Source organism: Eulemur rufifrons, chromosome 7 (assembly GCF_041146395.1).
Source record: "Eulemur rufifrons isolate Redbay chromosome 7, OSU_ERuf_1, whole genome shotgun sequence".
Taxonomy (NCBI): domain Eukaryota; kingdom Metazoa; phylum Chordata; class Mammalia; order Primates; family Lemuridae; genus Eulemur; species Eulemur rufifrons.
The window spans coordinates 79,735,765-79,757,058 of record NC_090989.1 but is presented as its reverse complement, the minus strand read 5'-3'; the positions used below and the strand labels follow the sequence as shown (position 1 = coordinate 79,757,058).

At 40.4% G+C, this 21,294-nt stretch overlaps 1 protein-coding gene across 1 annotated transcript in view; it reads right to left on the bottom strand.

Moving 5' to 3' along the window:
* MCF2L2 (MCF.2 cell line derived transforming sequence-like 2) overlaps positions 1-21,294 on the bottom strand; it is a 207,438-nt gene that overhangs the window by 113,430 nt on the left and 72,714 nt on the right. Inside the window, exons 4-7 of the mRNA XM_069471995.1 lie at positions 20,127-20,217; positions 17,735-17,854; positions 13,529-13,645; positions 815-964 (exon numbers count right to left, since the gene is read on the bottom strand). Of these exons, the coding sequence (XP_069328096.1) occupies positions 815-964; positions 13,529-13,645; positions 17,735-17,854; positions 20,127-20,217 (478 nt within the window). The remainder of the gene's footprint in view (positions 1-814; positions 965-13,528; positions 13,646-17,734; positions 17,855-20,126; positions 20,218-21,294) is intronic.

Sequence of the window (21,294 nt, the reverse complement as noted above, 5' to 3'; positions counted from 1 at the left end):
TAAATGAACAAATGCCATCTAGCAAAGCATTTCTGCAAAGTCTGGGTCCCAGATAAAACAGTTCAGCTCTTCCTAAGTTCCATGCAGCAAGGAACATATACCGACTGCCCAATTCTGGGTTTGCTGCCCTACTGAAAACTGGTATTCTGTGAAATAATGGATCCCATCTGTTTGTGCTTCTCAAGGCAGAAAGGTGCCACGTGCATCCAGTAAGCAGCCCCAGAGACGCTCCCCTTTGCTGCAGGATTGAAAGAACCTGCCAAGCTCTCCTCTCAGCGGGTTCTAACATGCTTTTAGTAATCATTTAATAGGCTCCTATCCCTAAACCCAGTTCAGAGCAGACTTCATAGTCCTTTTTCTCAAACTAGTCCCCAAATAAAAAGACACAACCCTGACAATGTGAAGCAGTAAGTCAGCTTATAAATCTGCCTCTAAACTTTACAACTGCTGTAGAGCCTGTACTTCAAAAGCCAACCCCTGTGCCTGCAGCTTCAGCACATTGTGTCTTGCTCTGTCCTCAGCAGGATCACAGGAGTGCAGCCCTTGGAAGCGTGCTCACACGCCTCGTCCCACCAGCACACACCTGGAAGGAATCTCCCTTCCCTGGGCTGCTTCCCATAGGTCACCACCCAGTCTCGAGAGACTTTTCTCTTCACAAACTGCCTATCTGGAAGGTTTAATATGGTCAGTAGCTGCTGAGTCACTGAAGAAGAAAGAAGAGGGCTTAACTTTTAATTCTGCTCCTGGCTCTCTCCAAGAGGCAGACCCACCTGCTGGCACAGAGGCTAGCCCTGACAGGCCACAGACCACTCACCTGCAGCTTGTCCCGCTGCCTTACGTGGGACATGAGAAGGTCTTCCGTGGACAGCACCCCTCTGGGCAGCTCTGTTGAGGCCAGGCAGGCCCCAAACGTCTGCAGCATTTGGGCAGTGGCCTTCAATGTCAAGGCGAAGTTTTCGATGGCCTGGAAGGTCAGAAAATCATAGCAATGTGGAGAGATTAACATTCGCCAATATGTTCTCTCAATGGAAAGACAACAGAATTAGCTACCATTTCCTGAGTATCTGCGAAGGGCCACACATTGTATTTGATGCTGCACATTTGTCTATTATCTCAATAATCTAGAGTGGGAGATACTTTATCGAGGAGGTAACTGAAGCCCCAACAGGTTAAGTGAGTTGCCCAAGATCATATTACTTGGGCAGTAAAAAAGGGAGGCAGGAAGGATTCGACCAAGGTCAGCTTTTTCAAGTTCAGGGCTCTCTTCATTCCCCCAAGAACACCCAGCATTAAGTTTGACTCAGGATTTCCACTAGGCAAAATGCTTAAAGGGCAGAACCACCCAACCATCGCTCTAACAAACCTTTCCTTCTCTTGTAGCTCCTACACTACTCTCTCCCCTCCACATACCCCCATCTGCCCAACACCACTGAGGAAGCTTGTCCAATGCTGCTGAGAGCACATGACAATGGAGGAGAAAGATGGTTGGAGTGATTAGGTCACTAGTGACCCCTAAGAGTCATGTTTCTCAGATGTGAGGAGGGGTTGGGGATCTCTTCCTCTTACATCTCCTTTATAAAAATTTGCCTGTCCTGTGTTCCTTCCACTAAGGACCCTACTCTGCCATTAATACCCACTAATATCCCAGGTGAGAAATCTGCATTTTAGCAGAGTGCTTTGGGAAACACATGGCCTACCCTAGAAAAAGTGATGATGCCCATCAGAGGAGTTGGTTGCAGGTGGATAGCTTTTCAGAGTTCTGCAAATCATTCCACCGCCAGATAGGCACTGCCATGCCCACTTTCTCTACTCCTGAGACAATATTGTCCCTGAAGGGCAAGCACCATGTGACACTCATCTCTGCAGCCCCAAGGCATGGTACTGTGCCTGTTACATGGTCGGTGGCCCACAGACCACTGCTGAATGGAAGAAGCAAAGAGGCCCAACCGAATTTTCATTTGGAAAGAAAGGACCTCTGTTCCTACACCATCAGAGAACATTTCTGAAAACTCAAACCCACAAACCCACATCATAAAGAATGTGCCAAATCTGACAGGGCTGTTCTCTGAGCCAGAGGCTGGGGCTGAGACTGCACTGCACTATGCCACCTCCTGGCAGTTAAAACTGTATTTATCAAAACCAGATTTAAAACAAGATCAACAAAAGACCTTGAACTTGAGAGCTGAAGGCTTGAATTAGAGTCCAGATCCTGATCCCCTCTAACCACGTGTTCTTGGGTAAGCCATACAATGCTGTTGAATCCCAGTGTACTCATTTAAAAATAGGATAATGCTTGCTGTTTTTGCAGGGGTTTTTTTTGTTTTGTTTTATTTTTGTTTGTGTTTGTTTTTTAGGATCAAAAGGAATAGCAAATGTGAAAGGATCTTGGAGACAGTAGAGTCCCTTACCAGTGTAATAGTAATAACAGTAACGACTCAAAGAGTGTTGAATGTGAGGCAAGTGTCACCCTGGAAATAGAGGAAAGCCAGTGCTTTCCCTGGGAGGTCACCTATTAATAAATTAACTTGATCCCATGTGTCAATCACTTTGGTGAGTCACCACTTTGGCAATGGTACAGAGGACCTGATCCTGATAGGGTGTTTACAAAGAACTTGGCCTTAGTCTTGGCTCTGCCACTAACTGACCATATGACCTTGGATAAGTTACCCCTTTACACAGAAAGTAATTTTATTTATCTATAAAATAAGGCAATTGAAGTAAATGATCTTTAAGGTTTTTTCAAGTTCTAACTTTCTATAAGTCTCTCATTCAAAGATCTGACATCCAGAAAATACACTGTAACAAACGAAAAAAATCTATATATCTTACCTATAAGATATAAAACAATATTTACTGTATATGTGTGGTTATGTTAAATTGTATCATTTCTAATTATATATACAGGCATATCTCAGAGATATTGTGGGTTTGGTTCCAGACCACTACAATAAAGTGAACACCACAATAAAGTGAATCACACAATTTTTGTACACATAAAATTTATGTATATACTATATTGTAGTCTATTAAGTATGCAATACCATTAAGTCTAAAAATGTACATGCCTTAATTAAAAAATGCTTTATTGCTAAAAAATGCTAGCAATCATCTGAGCCTTCACAGAATCATAATATTTTTGCTGGTAAAAGGTCTTGCCTTGTTGTTGATGGCTGCTGACTGATCAAGGTAGTGGTTGCCAAAGGTTGGGGTAGCTGTGGAAGCTTCTTAAAATAAGACAACAATGAAGTTTGCCACACTTCCTTTCATGAAAGGTTTTTCTGTAGCATGGGATGCTATTTGATAGCATTTTACCCACAGTAGAAGTTCCCCCAATATTGGAATTAATCCTCTCAAACCCTGCTGCTGCTTTATCAACTAAGTTTATGTAATATTCTGTGTCCTTTGTTGTCATTTCAACAATATTTACAACATCTTCACTAGGAAGATGAAGAAACCACTTTCTTTGCTCATCCAGAAGAATCAACTCCTCATTCCTTCAAGTTTTATTGTGAGATTGCAGCAATTCAATTACATCTTCAGGCTCCACTTCTAGTTCTCTTGCTATTTCCATCGTATCTACAGTGACTTCTTCTGCTGAAGTCATGAACCCTACAAAGTTACCCATGAGGCTGGAATCAACTTCTTCCAAACTTGTTAATGTTGATATTTTGACTTCCTCCCATGAATCATGAATGTTCTTTTTTTTTTTTATTTCAGCCTATTATGGGGGTACAAAAGTTTAGGTTACATATATTGCCCTTGCCCCCACCCCGAATCAGAGCTTCAAGCGTGTCCATCCCCTAGATGGTGCGCATCACACTCATTATGTATGTATACACCCATCTCGTCCCCCACCCCACATCTGCCCAACACCCGATTAATGTTATTCCTAAATGTGCTTTTACGTGATGATCAGTGAAACCAATTTGATGGTGAGTACATGTGGTGTTTATTTTTCCATTCTTGGGATACGTCACTTAGTAGGATGGGTTCCAGCTCTATCCAGGAAAATACAAGAGGTGCTATATCACCATTGTTTCTTATAGCTGAGTAGTACTCCATGGTATACATATACCACATTTTATTAATCCACTCATGTATTGATGGGCACTTGGGTTGTTTCCACATCTTTGCAATTGTAAATTGTGCTGCTATAAACATTCAGGTGCAGCAGTCTTTTTTATAGAATGTCTTTTGTTCTTTTGGGTAGATGCCCAATAATGGGATTGCTGGATCAAATGGTAGGTCTACTTGTATCTGTTTAAGCTATCTCCATATTGCTTTCCACAGAGGTTGCACTAGTTTGCAGTCCCACCAACAGTGTATGGGTGTTCCTATCTCTCCACATCCATGCCAACATTTATTGTTTTGGGACTTTTGGATAAAGGCCATTCTCACTGGAGTTAAGTGATATCTCATTGTGGTTTTGATTTGCATTTCCCTGATGATTAGAGATATTGAGCATTTTTTCATATGTTTCTTGGCCATACTTCTGTCTTCTTTTGAAAAATTTCTATTCATGTCCTTTGCCCACTTTTTGATAGGGTTGTTTGATTTTTTTCTTGCTAATTTTCCTGAGTTCTAAATAGATTCTAGTTATCAGTCCTTTATCGGATATGTAGCATGCGAAAATTTTTTCCCATTTTGTAGGTCGTCTGTTTGCTCTCATGACAGTTTCTTTGTCTGTGCAGAAGCTTTTTAATTTAATCAGGTCCCATTTATTTATTTTTGTTGTTGCTGTGATTGCCTTTGGGGTCTTCTTCATAAATTCTTTGCCTAGGCCAATGTCTATAAGAGTTTTTCCCACATTTTCTTCTAGAGTTCTAATAGTTTCACACCTTAGGTTTATCCACCGTGATTTGATTTTTGTGAGAGGTGAAAGGTGTGGGTCCTGTTTCAGTCTTCTACATGAGGCTATCCAGTTTTCCCAGTACCATTTATTGAATAAGGATTCTTTTCCCCAGAGTATGTTTTTGTCTGCTTTGTCAAAGATTAGATGGCTATATGAGGATGGTTTTATATCTGGATTCTCAGTTCAGTTCCACTGGTCTGTGTCCCTATTCTTGTGCCAATACCAAGCTTTTTTAATAACCACAGCATTGTAGTATAGTTTGAAGCCTGGTAAATTAATACCACCCATTTTGTTCTTATTGTCTAAAATTGTTTTTGCTAAACAGGGTCTTCTCTGGTTCCATACAAAGTGTAAAATTATTTTTTCTATATCTGTGAAAATGATATTGGTAATTTAATAGGGATTGCATTGAATCTGTAGATCACTTTGGGTAGTATAGACATTTTAACAATGTTAATTCTTCCGATCCATGAGCATGGTTTGGTTTTCCACCTGTTTACGTGCTCTGTGATTTCCTTCCTCAGTGTTTCATAGTTCTCCCTGTAGAGGTCTTTTACCTCCTTAGTTGAATATATTCCTAGGTACTTTATTTTCTTTGTTGCTATTGTGAAGAGAATTGAGTCTTTGATTTGGTTCTCAGTTTGACTGTTATTGGCATATATGAATGCCTCTGCTTTGTGTGTATTGATTTTGTATCCTGAGACTTTACTGAATTCACTGATCAATTCCAGGAGTCTCTTGGTTGAATAGTTGGGGTTTTCTAGATATAATATCATATCATCAGCAAAGAGTGAGAGTTTGATCTCTTCTGTCCCTATTTGGACTCCCTTGATTTTGCTCTCTTGCCTGATTGCTCTCACAAGGACTTCCAGCACTATGTTGAATAGCAGTGGGGACAGTGGGCAACCTTATCTGGTTCCAGTTCTAAGTGGTAATGCTTTCAATTTTTCCCCATTCAGTATGATGTTGGCTGTGGGTTTGTCATGTATGGCTTGTATCATTTTTAGGGAGGCCCTGTCTATGCCTATTTTGTTAAGCATTCTTATCATAAAAGGGTGTTGAATTTTGTCAAATGCTTTTTCTGTGTCTATTGAGAGGATCATATGGTCTTTGTTTTTGCTTCTATTTATGTGGTGAATTACATTTATAGATTTGCGTATGTTGAACCATCCCTGCATCTCTGGGATGGAGCCCAATTGGTCATGATGGATTATTTTCTGATAAGCACCTGGATTCAATTTGCTAGGATTTTATTGAGAATTTTTGCATCTATATTCATAAGGGATATTGGTCTGCAATTTTCTTTTTTTGTTGCATCCTTTCCTGGTTTTGGTATCAGAGTTATGTTGGCTTCATAAAATGTGTTGGGGAGGATTCCATACTTCTTGATGTTGTGGAATAACTTTTGCAGGATAGGCACCAGTTCTTCTTTATAGGTGTGGTAAAATTCGGGTGTGAAACCATCTGGTCCAGAGCTTTTCTTTTTGGGAAGGTTTTTTTATTGCTGTTTCGATTTCAGTTCTTGATATTTGTCTGTTCAGGAATTCTATTTCTTCCTGGTTGAGCCTAGGGAGGCTGTGTGTTTCTAAAAATTTGTCGATTTCCTCCACATTTTCCAGTTTGTGTGCATAAAGGATTTGTAGAATTCATAGATGATATCTTGTATCTCTGTGGCATCAGTTGTAATTTCTCCTTTCATGTTCCTCAGGGAGGTTATTAGAGATTTTTCTTTTCTGCTCTTAGTCTAGCCAAAAGCATGTCAATTTTGTTTATCTTTTCAAATAACCAACTTTTTGTTTTATTAATCTCCCATATGGTTTTCCTGTTGTCCATTTCATTTAGTTCTGATTTGATATTATTGATTTCTCTCCTTCTGCTGGGTTTGGGGTAGGTCTGTTCTTCTTTCTCCAGCTCTTTGAGTCTATTCATTAGGTTGTCTATTTGCAAATTTTCTGTCCTTTGGATATAGGCATTTATGGAAATAAATTTTCCTCTCAGGACTGCTTTAGCTGTGTCCCACAGATTTTGATAACTTGTGTTTCCTTTGTCATTTAGTTCAAAGAATCTTTTGATTTCCATCTTGCTTTCCTCATTTATAAAATAATCATTCATGAGAAGGTTGTTTAGCTTCCACAACTTTGAGTAGAAATGAGAATTTCTGTTAGGGTTGATTTCTACTTTTATTCTATTCTTAAAATTTTTTAAGACATGCTTTGTGTCCTAGGATACGGTCAATCTTAGAGAATGTCCCATGAGCTGATGAGAAGAATGTATATTCAGTGGATTTTGGATAGAATGTCCTGCAAATGTCAGTCAGGCCCATTTGTTCTAACGTTCTGTTTAAGTCCATTATTTCTTTGTTTATTTTCTGTTTGGAGGATCTGTCCTGTGCTATCAGTGGGGTGTTGAAGTCTCTGGCTATTATAGTGTTGTTGCTTATCATTTGGTTTAGATCAAGTTGGGTTTGCTTTATGAATCTGGGTGCACCTAAGCTGGGTGCATACATATTAAGTATAGTTATGTCTTCTTGTTGAACGGTACCCTTCACCATTATATAGTGACCATCTTTGTCTTTCATTACTTTTGTTGATTTAAAAACTAAGTTGTCTGAAATTAAAACCACCATGCCAGCCTTCTTTTGGCTTACGTTTGCTTGAAATATCAAGTTCCACTTCTTTATTTTCAGTCTAAATGCATCCTTGCAGGTTAGATGAGTTTCCTGGAGACAACAGATGCTTGCCTTGTGTTTTTTTTTTGTTTTGTTTTGTTTCGTTTTGTTTTTTATCCATTGGGTCAGCCTATGTCTCTTGAGTGGAGCGTTCAAGCCATTCACATTTATTGAGAGAACTGATAGGTGGGGCAGATTTCTGTTAGTCCTGTCGGGTAGAACTTCATTGCTGTTTTCTCTCTTGAGCCATTGTTGTATCTGGCCTTTGATCTTTAGCTTTTGAGTAGTTTTACATTCATGAGTGTTTCTTATGCTGGTTCATGTGCAACTCTGTTTTGAGTACTTCTTGGAGGGCTGGTCTTGTCTTGGTGAATTCCCTCATTCTTTGTTTATTTGAGAATGTCTTAATTTCTCCTTCAGATACAAAACTTAGCTTTGCTGGGTACAAAATTCTAGGTGGGCATTATTCTGTTTCAGAAGAGTGAGAATGGGGTCCCAGTCTCTTCTTGCTTGTAAGGTTTCAGTTAAGAAATCTGGCGTTATTTGGATGGGCTTTCCTTTGTATGTTACTTGTTTCTTTCACCTTACAGCTTGAAGAAGGGCCTCTTTAGTGGATATTTTGGTCAGTCTGATGACTGCATGATGTGGTGTCTTCCTATTTGCAATGAATCTCCCAGGGGTCCTTTGTACCTGTATATCTATATTTTTAGCAAGGCCTGGGAAATTTTCCTCAATTATATCTTCCAACAGCTTATCCAACCCTGTGTATTATCTTCTTCACCCTCAGGAATGCCCATAACTCTCACGTTAGGCTTCTTCACATAATCCCACATTTCTTGCAGACTCTAGTCTTTTCTCTTATTTCTGTTCTCTATCCCTGTGACTGACTTATTTAATTGGAAAGTGTTATCTTCGATTTCTGAGATTCTTTCTTCTGTTTGATCTACGCTGCTCTTGAGGCTTTCAACTGTGTTTTGTATTTCCTTGAATGAATTCTTCATTTCCAGGAGTTCGGTTTGATTTTTCTTTAATATTTCTATTTCTTTAGTGAATTTTTCTTCCAAGTCCTGGATTTTTTTTTGTGTGTGTGGTTTCTTTGTGTTGGTTATCCATTTTTTCTTGCATATCATTGAGTTTTCTTACGATCCATGTTTGAAATTTTTCTTTTATCATTTTAGTGTTCTGAATTTGGTTAATGTCCATTGCCGGAGAGCTGGTGTTCCTCTTTGGGGGTGTGTATTCCATTTGATTCTTCATACTTCCAGAGTTCTTTCACTGAGCCCTTCCCATCTGGATCAATGATTGCTTCCCACCTTTCAGCTTTCATTTGGACACTAACACGCCTTGTGCAGGCTCTGTTCCAGTGGATGCTGTAGGGGCAAGGCAGTTCACCACTGCTGCCTAACAGCCTAGATGCATTGCTTCCTCTGTCACTGGGGGGATCCACTTATGTGTTGTTCAGGGTTCTTCTACCACAGTTGAGGGGCTGCTCCTGGTGGAAGGGGTTACTTGGGGAGCCTGTTTTGGCCTCTTGCCAGAGTTTTTTTCCCCTGGCTGCTGATCCCACTGTTGGCAGCCAACTGGAGGTAAAAGTCCAGCCCCAAGGTTTTGATCTGATCCGTTGACCTAAAACCAGTCTGACAAGTAAAGTCACTGGGCTGATGACTTTTGATCTGCAGCCAAGATTCACACTGGTTGCAGAGAGAAAGTGGCTTTTTCTTGTCTCTCCCTATCTCCAAAGGTGGCGCCTACCACTTTCCATGCCAAAGATGCTGGCTAGGGGAGGGGGTGGTGCCACTGTTCACCCAGCGCCCCAGTGGCTGCAAATCCCAGGGTCAATAGTCTCCCCCAGTGCCTGCCAGATCCAGGTGCTAGTCTCTCATGACTGGAGTTCACACATCAAAACGGGACCATTGACCGTAGGTCCTGTAACGGTGGAGCTCCTTGCAAGAGTTCCCAGGCTGGGGAAAGGGAGCTGCCTGACACCATATCACACCATAGCGGCTAGGCTGTGGACCCCGAAAATGGCAACTACCCTCCCACAGAGTGTCAGAACTGGGGGGTGATTGTTCAGGGGTTGGCAGGTGCTGGGTCAGGGGGCTGAGTCATCAGGATGCCCCCTGGTCTCTTTTATGTCGCCCTCCCACAATCTCATGCCTGTTCAGCAGGAGCTCTCACTCTTTCTGATCCACCCTGAACGGGCCTATCAGCCCACTGTGGTTTCCAGGTTAGAGTCCCCTATTTAGTTTTCATCTCCATCGATCTGAACCCGCTGAGTGGTAGAGGCAATATACCTGTCTCCTAACTGCCTCCAGCGGTATCCCAGACCAGTCCCTTCCCCGCCCAGTGCAGTCCTGGCACAGAGTTCAGGGAGTCCAAGATGCTTCCTGCTAATGTCTCCTCTCCACAGAGCCCTGTGTCTCCCGTGGTGATTTTGCACTGACTTCAGGCAGATCTTTATCTGAATGAGTGTGGAGGCCAGTGGGGAAGCAAGACGTTCTCCTGTGGGACTGATCCCACCTCACTTGCTGGTGAGGTGGGCGCAGCCATCCCATGCTCTACTCTCTATTGATTGTCTCGCACTCTCTAGATTTTCATGATTTTATCTCCTGTTCACCTTTTCTTTTTCCTGCTTTTTGTGTCCCACACTGATTCTACGTCGATTCACCAATGCTGTTCTTGCGGGGGAGTGATCCACTCATGTGTAGCAGACCGAGATCTATGCCTCCCTCTCTAGGAGCAGGAATCCAGGAGGTTATCTCCATTCTGCCATCTTTTCTCCTCCCATGAATGTTCTTAGTGGCACCTAGAATGGTGAATCCTTCCCTGAAGGTTTTCCATTCACTTTGTCAGACCCATCAGAGGAATCACTATCTATGGCAACTAGAGTCTTATGGAATGTATTTGTTCAATAATAAGACTTGGAAGTTGAAATTACTCCTTGATCTATGGGCTGCAGGATGGATATTGTGTTTGTAGGCATGAAAGCAACATTCATTTTCTTGTATATATCCATTAGAGTTCTTGGATGACTAGGTGCACTGTTAATGAGCACTAATATTTTGAAAGGAATCTTTCTTTTTTTCTGAGCAGTAGGTCTCAACAGTGGGCTTAAAATATTCAGTAAACATGGTATAAAAGATGTGCTGTCATTCAGGCTTTGCTGTTCCATTTATAGAGCATAGGCAGAGTACATTTAGCACCATTTCTTAAGGGCCCTAGGATTTTCAGAATGGTAAATGAGCATTGGCTTCAACTTAAAGTCACCAGCTGCATTAGCCCCTACCAAGACGGCAAGCCTGTCCTTTGAAGCTAAACAATGACTTCTCCTCTCTAGTTATGAAAGTCCTGGATAGCTTCTTCTTCCAATAGAAGCCTGTTTGGTCTCCACTGAAAGTCTGTTGTTTAGAATAATCACCTTCACCAATGATCTTAGCAAGGTCTTCTGGATAACTTGCTGCAGCTTCTATATCAGCACTTGCTTCTTCATCTTGCACTTTTATGTTACAGAGATGGCTTCTTTCTTTAAATCTCATGAAGCAACCTCTGCTAGCTTTACACTTTTCTTCTGCAGCTTTCTCATCTGTCTCAGCTTTCCTCAAATTGAAGACAGTTAGGGTCTTGCTCTGGATTAGGCTTTGGCTTAAGGGAATGTTGTGACTGGTTTGATCTCCTATCCAGACCACCAAAACTTTCTCTATATCAGCAATAAGGCCATTTTGATTTTTTATCATTTGTGTGTTCACTGGAGTAGCACTTTTAATTTCCTTCAAGAATTTTTCCTTTGCATTTACAACTTAGCTAACTGTTTGGCACAAGAGGCCTAGCTTTCAGCCTTTCTCTGCTTTCAACATGCCTTCTGCACTAAGCTTAATCATTTCTAGCTTTTGATTTAAAGTGAGAGACATCAGGTTCTTCCTTTTACTTGCACACTTAGAGGTCATTATAGGGTTATTATTTGGCCTAATTTCAATATTTTGTGTCTCAGGGATTACGGAAGCCCAAAGAGAGAAAGAGACGGGAATGCCTGGTTGATCCAGGAGTCAAAACATACACAATCTATTAAGTTCACTCAATAGACAGCTTATAAGGGCCTGGTTCTCAGCACCCCAAAACAATTACGATAGTAATGGCAAAGATCACTGATCACAGATCACCATTACAAAAATAATAATAATGAAAAAGTTCAAAATATTGCTAGAATTACCAAAATGTGACCAAGACACAAAGTAAGCACATACTGTTGGAAAAGTGGTGCTGATAGACTTTAGGCAGGGTTGTCACAAAACTTCAATTTGTAAAAAATTCAATATCTGCAAAGCACAATAAAGTATAATAAAATGAGATATGCCTGTATGTACATGTGTATAAAATATATACATATAACATGTAAATGGGACATGTAAAGAATATCTCTGATCTTTCGATGCTAGTTGTTTTTTTGTTTTGGGGGGTTGGTTTGTTTGAGACAGGTTCTTGCTCTGTCACCTGGGCTACAGTGCAGTGGTGTCATCATAGCTCACTGCAACCTCAAACTCCTGAGTTCAAATGATCCCTCTGCCTTAGCCTCCTGAGTAGCTGGGACTCCAGGCACACACCATCATGCCTAGCTCATTTTTAAAATTCTTATAGAGATGGGATCTCACTATATTGCTCAGGCTGGTCTTGAATTTCTGGCCTCAAGCAACACTCCTGCCTCAGCTTCCCAAAGTGCTAGGATTACAGGCGTGAGCCACCGTGCCCAGCCACTAGTTGAATTTTTAAAGTTCACTGTCATGTGTTTAATACATGCACAACCACAAAAACAGCCTAAAAGACAGGCCTATAACAAAAATACTTAGACTGAGTAATTTATAAACAACAGAAATTTATTTCTTATAGTTCTGGAGTCTGAGAAGTCCAGATTTGGTGTCTGGTGAGGATCTGTTCCTCATAGATGGTGCCTTCTCTGTGTTCTCACATGGCAGAAGGAACACGGCAGCTCCGTTCAACCTCTTTATAAAGGCACTAAATCCATTTATGACGCTAGAGCCTTCATGACTTAATCACACCCCCAAAGGCCCACCTCCTAACGTTATCACATTGAGTTCCAATATGTGAATTCTGGGGAAACACCAACATTCAAACTATTGCACTGAGTTTCAATCTCACTTTTTTGTCAATATTACCAAACCTTCCAGTTTGACATAATTACCACCAATGTGATTAAGAAGCAAAAAGTAAAATGTCAGGTACTTTCACAGATAATATATCACTTATTCCCCATATCAAACTTTCAGGTAGCTTTTGTTAGTCCTGGGTTTCTCAGCATTGGCACTGTTCACACTTTGGGCCAGATAATTCTTTGCTGTGCAGAGTGGTCTTGGGCATTCTAAGATGTTTAGCAGAGTCCCTGGCCTCTACCCACTAGATGCCAGTACCTACCCCCAAGTTATGACTACAAAAAATGTCTAAAGACACTGACATATGTCCTCTGAGGGGCAAAATTATCCCCAGGAGAGAACCACTGTGTTAATCTCATTTTAACAGCGGAAGAAACAAGCTCAGAGAGGCTTAGTAACTCACCCAAGGTCATACCATAAGTCATGGTGACAATATTTAAATGTAGCTTCTTCTGACTTCATGGGTTTCAATCTGTTTGCACATTAGCATCGTCTGGGGGTTTTATGAACCGCTAATGTCTAAGACCCGTTCAAGACCAAATAACTTAATTTCTCTGAGATACAGCAGGGTATGAATGTTTTTTAAAACTCCCCAGGTGCACTCTAAGTCAAGTCTCCCCAAACCCCCATGCCAGAAGATGCAGTGAGGTAAGGTGGTCAACGGGAGGAACCTCAGCCTTTACCTTTCCACACTCCTCCTTTCCCTGCCTATGGCTTAGTAATCACAACCTTCCTGAGGTTAGGACATCATGGGGTGACCTCTCAACAGTTGGTCTTTAAGCCCCACTCCCCATCTTCTGGACAATAAGGAGAGACAGTGAAAAGTGCACATAAGTTGGTACTCACAGTGCGATGATTTATCCACTGACTATGGCGATATTCCAAAGTCCCCCCTAACTCCTGTGTCAGTTGGCTTTTGTCAATGTAGCCATGAAGGTCAGAAACAGAATTTAACAAGATGATCTGTAAGTGGGAAAAAAAAATTAAATATATTCTTCAAAGGTCATTAAATAGTAGCTCATCTAGATTCTACTATTACTTAAACAATATTTCAACTTTGCCTTATCAGGCATTTAGATTTATAGTCTAAATTATAAGATATCAAGGGATAATATATTTGAACAAAAAAATTGGTAGAAGGCTGGGAAGAGAAGGTTCTGACACTTGCATGCCTAACAACAAAACTGTCACAAAAGACTGCAAAAACTACAACCTTGAGCAAAGGTTATTGAACCTTACACAAAAAATACTTCTGGAAGGACATCTGCCCAGCAACTGCCTGTCCAACCTTGGACTGGCTTCACTCTTGTTATTGATCCTTGTAGCCAAGGATAATTATCTCAAAACAATTATGTAATCCTCCCCATTTTTCCTTTAAAAATCTTTGTCTCCCTTTACCTCCCTGAGTACAATGGCACACTATTTCCATTGCAATGTCCTTTTACTGAATAAATATCCTTTTCTTTTAGAGAGCCTGTTATTTAGATTAACATACCTCACATCTATACAAAAATTAACTCAAAATGGTTCACAATTATAAATGTAAAACATAAAGCTTGGAAGAGAATTTAGAAGAAAATTGTGGTATCATAAAAAACCTTATTTGGCCTTTATCCCTGATTCCTTGGCACAGAGCTCCTAAAACTCTCGTAATTTCCTGAGAGACAGGAGTATCTTTTGTTATTCATAATGAGCCTGATTTAGTCACACCAGAGTTTATGCTAATAGGGTGACTCAGGGTGGGAAAACTAGATAGCCTCAGGATGGGCTGGTTACCAGGAAGACCAAGTGATTATAAGTGATAAATTATAAGTGATTATAGCTTCAGACCCACCCACTACTCCCAGGTTGGTAAACATACCAAGGTGCTGGGTGGGTGGCACACCTAGAGAGAGCATAGAAGCTCCATTCCCCGACACACACACCTTGCCCTATGCATCTCTCTCTCTCTATTTTTTTTTTTTTTTTGGTTGTTCCGAGTTGTATCCTTTATAATAAACCAATAAACATAGGTGTTTCCCCTTAGTTCTGCAAATCATTCTAGAACCCAAAGAGGGGTCTGTGGGAGCCCCCAAATTTATAGCCAGTAGGTCAGAAGTACAGGAGGCCCAGACTTACTGTCATCTGAAGTGGGGGAAATCTTGTGGCACTGACTCCATAAGTTGTGGAATCTTATGCTAAATTCAGTGTTTGAACTGAACTAAATTGATTGAACTAAATTGTAGAACACCAGGATTATGCCCAGAGAGTTGAAGAATTGCTTGGTGTGGAATAAACCCACAGAATACATTAAGTGTCAGAAATGCTATGTAAGTAGAGTAAATGTTTTCCCAGAAAAATCTTCGGCAAAATCTTTGGGTTGGGCAAAGAGTTCTGAGATATGACACCAAAAGCACAATCCATAGAAGAAAAACTAATAAATTAGATTTCATCCAAATTAAAAACGCTCTACAGAAGACATTGTTAAGAGAATGAAGATACAACCTACAAACTAGAAGAAAATATTTGCAAGTCATATATCTGACATTGACTTATATTCGGAATATATAAAGAACTCTCAAAACTCAACAATAAGGAAACAACCCAGTTAAAAATGGGCAAAGGATTTCAATAGTAGCTTCACCAAAGAAGATATACAGATGGAAAATAAATTCATGAAAAGAGGCTCAATATAATCAGTCATTAGGGAACTGCAAATTAAAACCACAGGGAAATACCATGACACACCTACTAGAATAGCTAAAAAAATTTTTTAAATTACCCTGTTTTTAGCAAGTTGACAAAACTATGGAGCAGCTAGAATTCTCATACATTACTGGTGGGAATGCAAAGCAGTAGAGCCACTTTGCAAGACAGTCTGGCAGTTTCTTATAAAGTTAAACATATATCTATTTAATACTATATGGCCCAGCAAAAATCTGTACGTGAATGTTTCTATCAGCTTTATTCTTAATTGCTAAAAACTAGAAACAACTCACATGTTCTTACCTGGTGAATGGATAAACTGGTACCTCTATAACATGAAAGAACATTCAGTAATAAAAAGAAAGAACTATTAACATATCCAGCAACATGGATAAAACCCAAATCTTTTGTGCTAAGTGACAGAAGTCAGATTCAAAGGCTACTTAGCATATACAGTCATGCGTCACTTAATGACAGAGATAAGTTCTGAGAAATGCATTGTTAGTCAATTTTGTCAGTGTGCAAACATCATGGAGTGTACTTACACAAACCCAGATGGTATAGCCTACTATATGCCTAGGCCATGTGGCATAGCCTAATGCTCCTAGGCTACAAACCTGTATTGCATGTTACTATATGGAATACTGTAGGCAACTGGAACACAATGGAAAGTATTTGTGGCTCCAAACATAGAAAAAGTATAGTAAAAACACAATATTATAATCTTATGGGACCACCACCATGCGGTCTGTTGTTGACCAAACATCCTTATGCAGTGCATGATTGGAATTCCATCTGCATGACTCTTGGGAAAAGGTAAAACTGCAGAGATGGAGGCAGATCAGTGGCTGCCAGGGGCGAGGGCTGGGGAGAGGGGTTGATTATGAAGGGTCAGCATGTGGAAGTTTTGGGGGGACGGAACCGTTCTGTATCTTGACTGTAGTGGTGATTACATAAATCCATACATTTTTCAAAACCCATAAAACTGTACACCAAAAAGGGTGAATTTTATCACATGTAATCTCAAAAATGAAGGAAAGGCAGTTTCACCACAAAATCTTCTCCCCTCTTTTAATCTTTACAGGATAAAGTTTTTTAAAAGGTTTTAAAATTCTGTATATTAGTAGGAAAGGGGAAAAGCAGAATAATTGTGCTTGTCAAACTCAGAGGACACACAGAGCATATAAAACGGGCCTTAAAATAGTTGTTGTTCTGTATTTTCTTAGATTCTGTATTTGTCTATTTGCCATCCTTTCATCACAGGGTAAATTATGTGAACTACATTTTCTTATTTTCTGTATTCTTGATGCTCTTGTACTCATGGTCTCATGACTGGGGAGACATTGGCCCTCCCAGGGCTCACCAGTTAGAGACAGCAGAGGGCCCAGGTAGGAGCACAACAACCAACCTCAAGTCCAAGTGCCCAAGCATCTGCTTATCAAACTGTCACATACCAAGCCAATATTTCCCTTGCCCTAAACCTGTCCAGGGCCAGCAGCCAGGTAACCAGAGACCTCCTCTATGGCCCAAAGCTTGCAGGAATTATTCAAACTAGCCAATTCTAAGCTGTTCCCCCTGCCCTGCCTTGCCACTCCCACAGAAACCCCACTAACAGCTGTGGTCTAGCTTTCCCCCTTGCACCTGCCTCTGCCTCCTGACCAAAACTTGGTGCTTCCCCTGTGGCTCTATTTGGCATGAGGTGACCTCTGCCTCTGGGAATATGAATATAGTAAAATTCTTCCTTCCAAGCCTCATTTTCTATTATGGTTGCATCAACTTTATCATTCCGTTTATCTTACCAACTCCATTCCTACCAGAAAAGCATAAGAATACATATTTCCCCACATCTGCTTGCCATGAGAATCACAACGTTGGACTTAATTTTTAATGTACAGTTTCATATATTTATGTCACCCCATATCTTAGATCCATATTTTGTTTCATCTGTACAATTTAGCTTCCTCCTTCAATCTCTTTCTACAGTCTTAGACGCCACTATCAGATTGATATAACTCCAGTCTCACTTTACCATGTCACTCCTCACCTAGAAAACCTTCCCAGGATCCCCAGTGCCTAATGAATAAAATCCAGACCCTGTGTCCTCACATTGAAGACCTATTCCATGTTTCCTACCTTACTTCTAAAACATTATCCTCTACGTACTCCAACAAAAATGTGTCTTTCCATGGACCTCATATCAAATGTGCACTTCCTGCCTCTGCCTTTACACGTGCTGTTCCCTCAGCCCAGAACACCCTCCTCTCTCTCTCTGCCCATTGAATCTGACTTTTCTTAGAAACTCTGCTCAAATGCCATCTTCTCCAGATGCCCTAGCCAAGTGGAGATAAGAAGAAAGGTCATGCTTACCGGCACTTTCATTTTAAATTCATCTCGATAGTATTTAATGCCAATGTCAGTGAATGTCCTCTGGATAAAGCAGGATGGACGAAGGATGAATATGAGCTGTAAATTTCCTGGAAATGCCACCTGGAAGTATCATGAAAAGTGTCAGGGGGGAGGCGAGAGAAAATGTCATGTCCATTATCATGGTCTACTTTGGTCTCCTCTTGCCCAAGATTACAGAAGAAAAAGTTAAAGTGGATACCATGGATGTAGATTTCACAGGAATTCAGAGCTAAAAGAGACCTTAGAGGTCAGATAATCCAAACTCCTTCTGAAAAACCAAAGCAAACCAAATAAGCAGAAAAATTTTCTGATTATAAAAATAATTCATATTCTTTATAGAAAAATTGGGAAATTAATAAAAGTATATAATAGAAAAGAAAATTCATCTATGATCTCACAGCCATAAGTATTTCAATTTATTTACTTATGGGCTGTTTTCTTTGTTTACATGTCTTTATCATGGTTAAACTCAGACTGTGGAAATACTTTGTAACCTGCCTTTTCACTTGACATTATACCATGGGCTTTTATTCCTGTTATTGATAAATTCTTTGGAAATATTAATTTTATGGGCATACAATTTATTTAACCAATCCTTTATTGGGATTGCCAGTCACTTAGGCTTTTTGATAATTTTGCTATTATAAATAACTCTGACATGAACAACTTTATCACATTTTGGAATATTTTCTTAGGATAGATTTCTAGAAGAATTACTGAGTCAAAGAATTAGTATTTTAAGCATTTTGATGCATACTATTGTCAAGGTGCTTTCAGAAAGTATTGCCCTCATCTCCAGGTGAGGTCCTGAGCAAAGAGATCACCCAGATTCATATAACTCCTCAGTGGTACATTTAGGAACCTGAGTCTCCGTGGGAACTGCCCGTGGCTTTCCACTCTTACAGAGATTCCCCCCAAAACAACCTTCTAAGTCACTATTTTTTTTTTTAAAAATCTGGTCCTTACGGCAGACTATTCTGACTCATTAGGACTGAGATGAAATCTAGGTATCTGTATTTTCAACAAGCACTTGAAGAGATTCTGATAGATTGTAGGATTTTTGCACTACAGCATCTTTTGCACATAAAGTGATAAATGTAACTCTGGGACAAATTAGGCTCAAATATTATATTATTCAAGTATTGTCTATGAATCCTGGAAAACCAGAACACTAGAAGCCAGACCACTGGAATAGTCATGGGCATCAACCACAGTTGCAATTACCCCAAAGATAAATCCTGTAACTAAAACTAAAGGGACCAAAGAATCCATGCAGAAACAGAAGGGAGTATTCCCTTCTCCCATCTTTGAAACGCAAGCTCCTAAACAGAAGAACCTTGCATTTTGTTATGTCATGACAGAATAAATCAGCTAAGACACAATTAGTGAATCTGGATGGGGCTCTAAAGCGATCTAAGAGGGACTGTGTGTGTGTGTGTGTGTGTGTGTGTGCAAGTCTGTATGCGTGACTGCTTCTGTGGGTGGGTATAAGTGAGTGTGTGCTCAGGTAAAAATGCTGATGTGCTGGCCCTCAGGCATCTCTGCTTGACCATGTGGCTGAGTTCACAGGTCTGAGGTCCCTACAGAGGGAGGATACATCTACTTGCTAAAAGGCAACAAACAGGGATCAAAGTCAGACTAATAAGGAAAAGGAAGCCCATCCAAGATTGTCCAATTTAATGCCAAATACAAGCACACCTCCAATCAAGCTAATTAAATATCGTTCTGTCTGGTTTGCCATTGTCTTTGTAATCTATGAAAAAAATAATATGAATACTGAAATAAAGACTATCTTAAATTGGGTTGCCCCTCAAAGCAAACCCTCAGGACAAAGATTTGGGTACAAGTTTTTAATAGTTTGTTGGGGAGGTGATTCCAGGAAACTCAAATGAGAAAGAAAGACAACAAGGAATAGAGAGCCAATGGATCAATTAGGGGGTTATTACTACAGGCAAAAAGGGCTGAGACCCTCTGAGATACTATGTGGAACACACCTCAGAATTGTCCCACTGAAGGGTACAGAAGCTGGAATATTTATCCACCAACTCCTGTAACTCAATGGTCACAGGTTACTCCTGAAACTTCCCAGCACTGCCTGCCTGTCCCTCTTCAGTGACCAAGGAGGTCAATAAGGTAGAGAGACTCAGGAAGCCTTTGACATGCTCAGTAATTGCCTGTAGGTGACCTTCAAGTGGGAGAGGGGATATGGACATGACACAACAGCACCTGCTACAAAGACCTTCCAAAAATATGACATAATTGCCTTTTCCCCAGGACTTTGAAATGAAATGCTTGAATAGATAATTTAAATGACTTTCATAATAATAATAACGGCACAAAAATAAATATTTACAGCTATTCGTGTCAAGGATGCCTTTATGGAGCTCCACTTGTCCCTTCGTCGGTCGATAATAATGACGAACCCGATGCTGGCAGCCTCCACACTGTAAAGAAGGGTGGTCAGTGTCAGAGATTAAGTGAGTACCCATGAGTTTGGTGCGGCTCCCACAGCAGAACGCACCCTACAGCCTCCATAGCACTCCAGGCTCACTGTGTAAACACCCAGCACAGCACAAGGGAATAACTGGGTCTAATATCCCCAACAAAGGAACAAGCCCCTCTCCCAGCCTGAGCCTGGAAGTCTTAACAAAACAAACATGTTGTTTCTCAGACCCTCTCAAGGACCCTGTTTCTAGCTAGCAAATGCTTGAAACACCAAAGGAACACATGTGCTCATGCCTGAAGGAAGATACATGAGTCAGTTGAACATGATGTGTCCCCAGTGTAGGCAGAGGACCTTGAGGTTGAGCTCTGCCATCTTTCCACTTTCAAAACAGACACTCATGGAACTGTCAATATGCTTCCCTAAGAGTTAGTCCTAGAAGTATTCAAAATTAACACGTGTCAATGGGAAAAACAACCCCCTTCCAGTAACTGGCCATAAATCGGCCAATAGACCATATCCATGAGAAGATACCATCTTCTTTAAGAACAAAAGGAAGCTATTTTGTCCCCTCTTGAGTCCTTAAAAAATTCTCACAAAATCCTTTGAAAGTAAAGTCCTAAAAGTGAAAACATTTTTCTTCACTCCTTTAGGAAGAAGTGTGGTCCAGAGAAAAGAGCAAGGCTTTGGAGTCTTGTTCAAACCCTTGTGCTGCTACTTACTAGCACTAAGACACTGAAAAGATCCCTAACCTTTCTAAAATTCAGTTCTCTTCTCTGTAATGTGAGAATAAATCACCAATAGTGAAGTGATTAAAATCACAAATTTTGGAACCAACCTGACTAGATTTAAATTCTGAATTCTATAATTTATATATTGTGTGTCTTTGGGGGGAGAGGGAGGAGTTACTTAATCCCTATAGTTTCTCAGACTCTTCATTTATAAAGCAGGAATAATAAAATAGTACCAATCTATAAGGTTGATGTGAGGATTAAATGAGTATGTATGTATAGACATACGGACATATGAAATGCTCAGAACAATGCCTGGCACTTGGTAATACTGTATAAGTACTAAC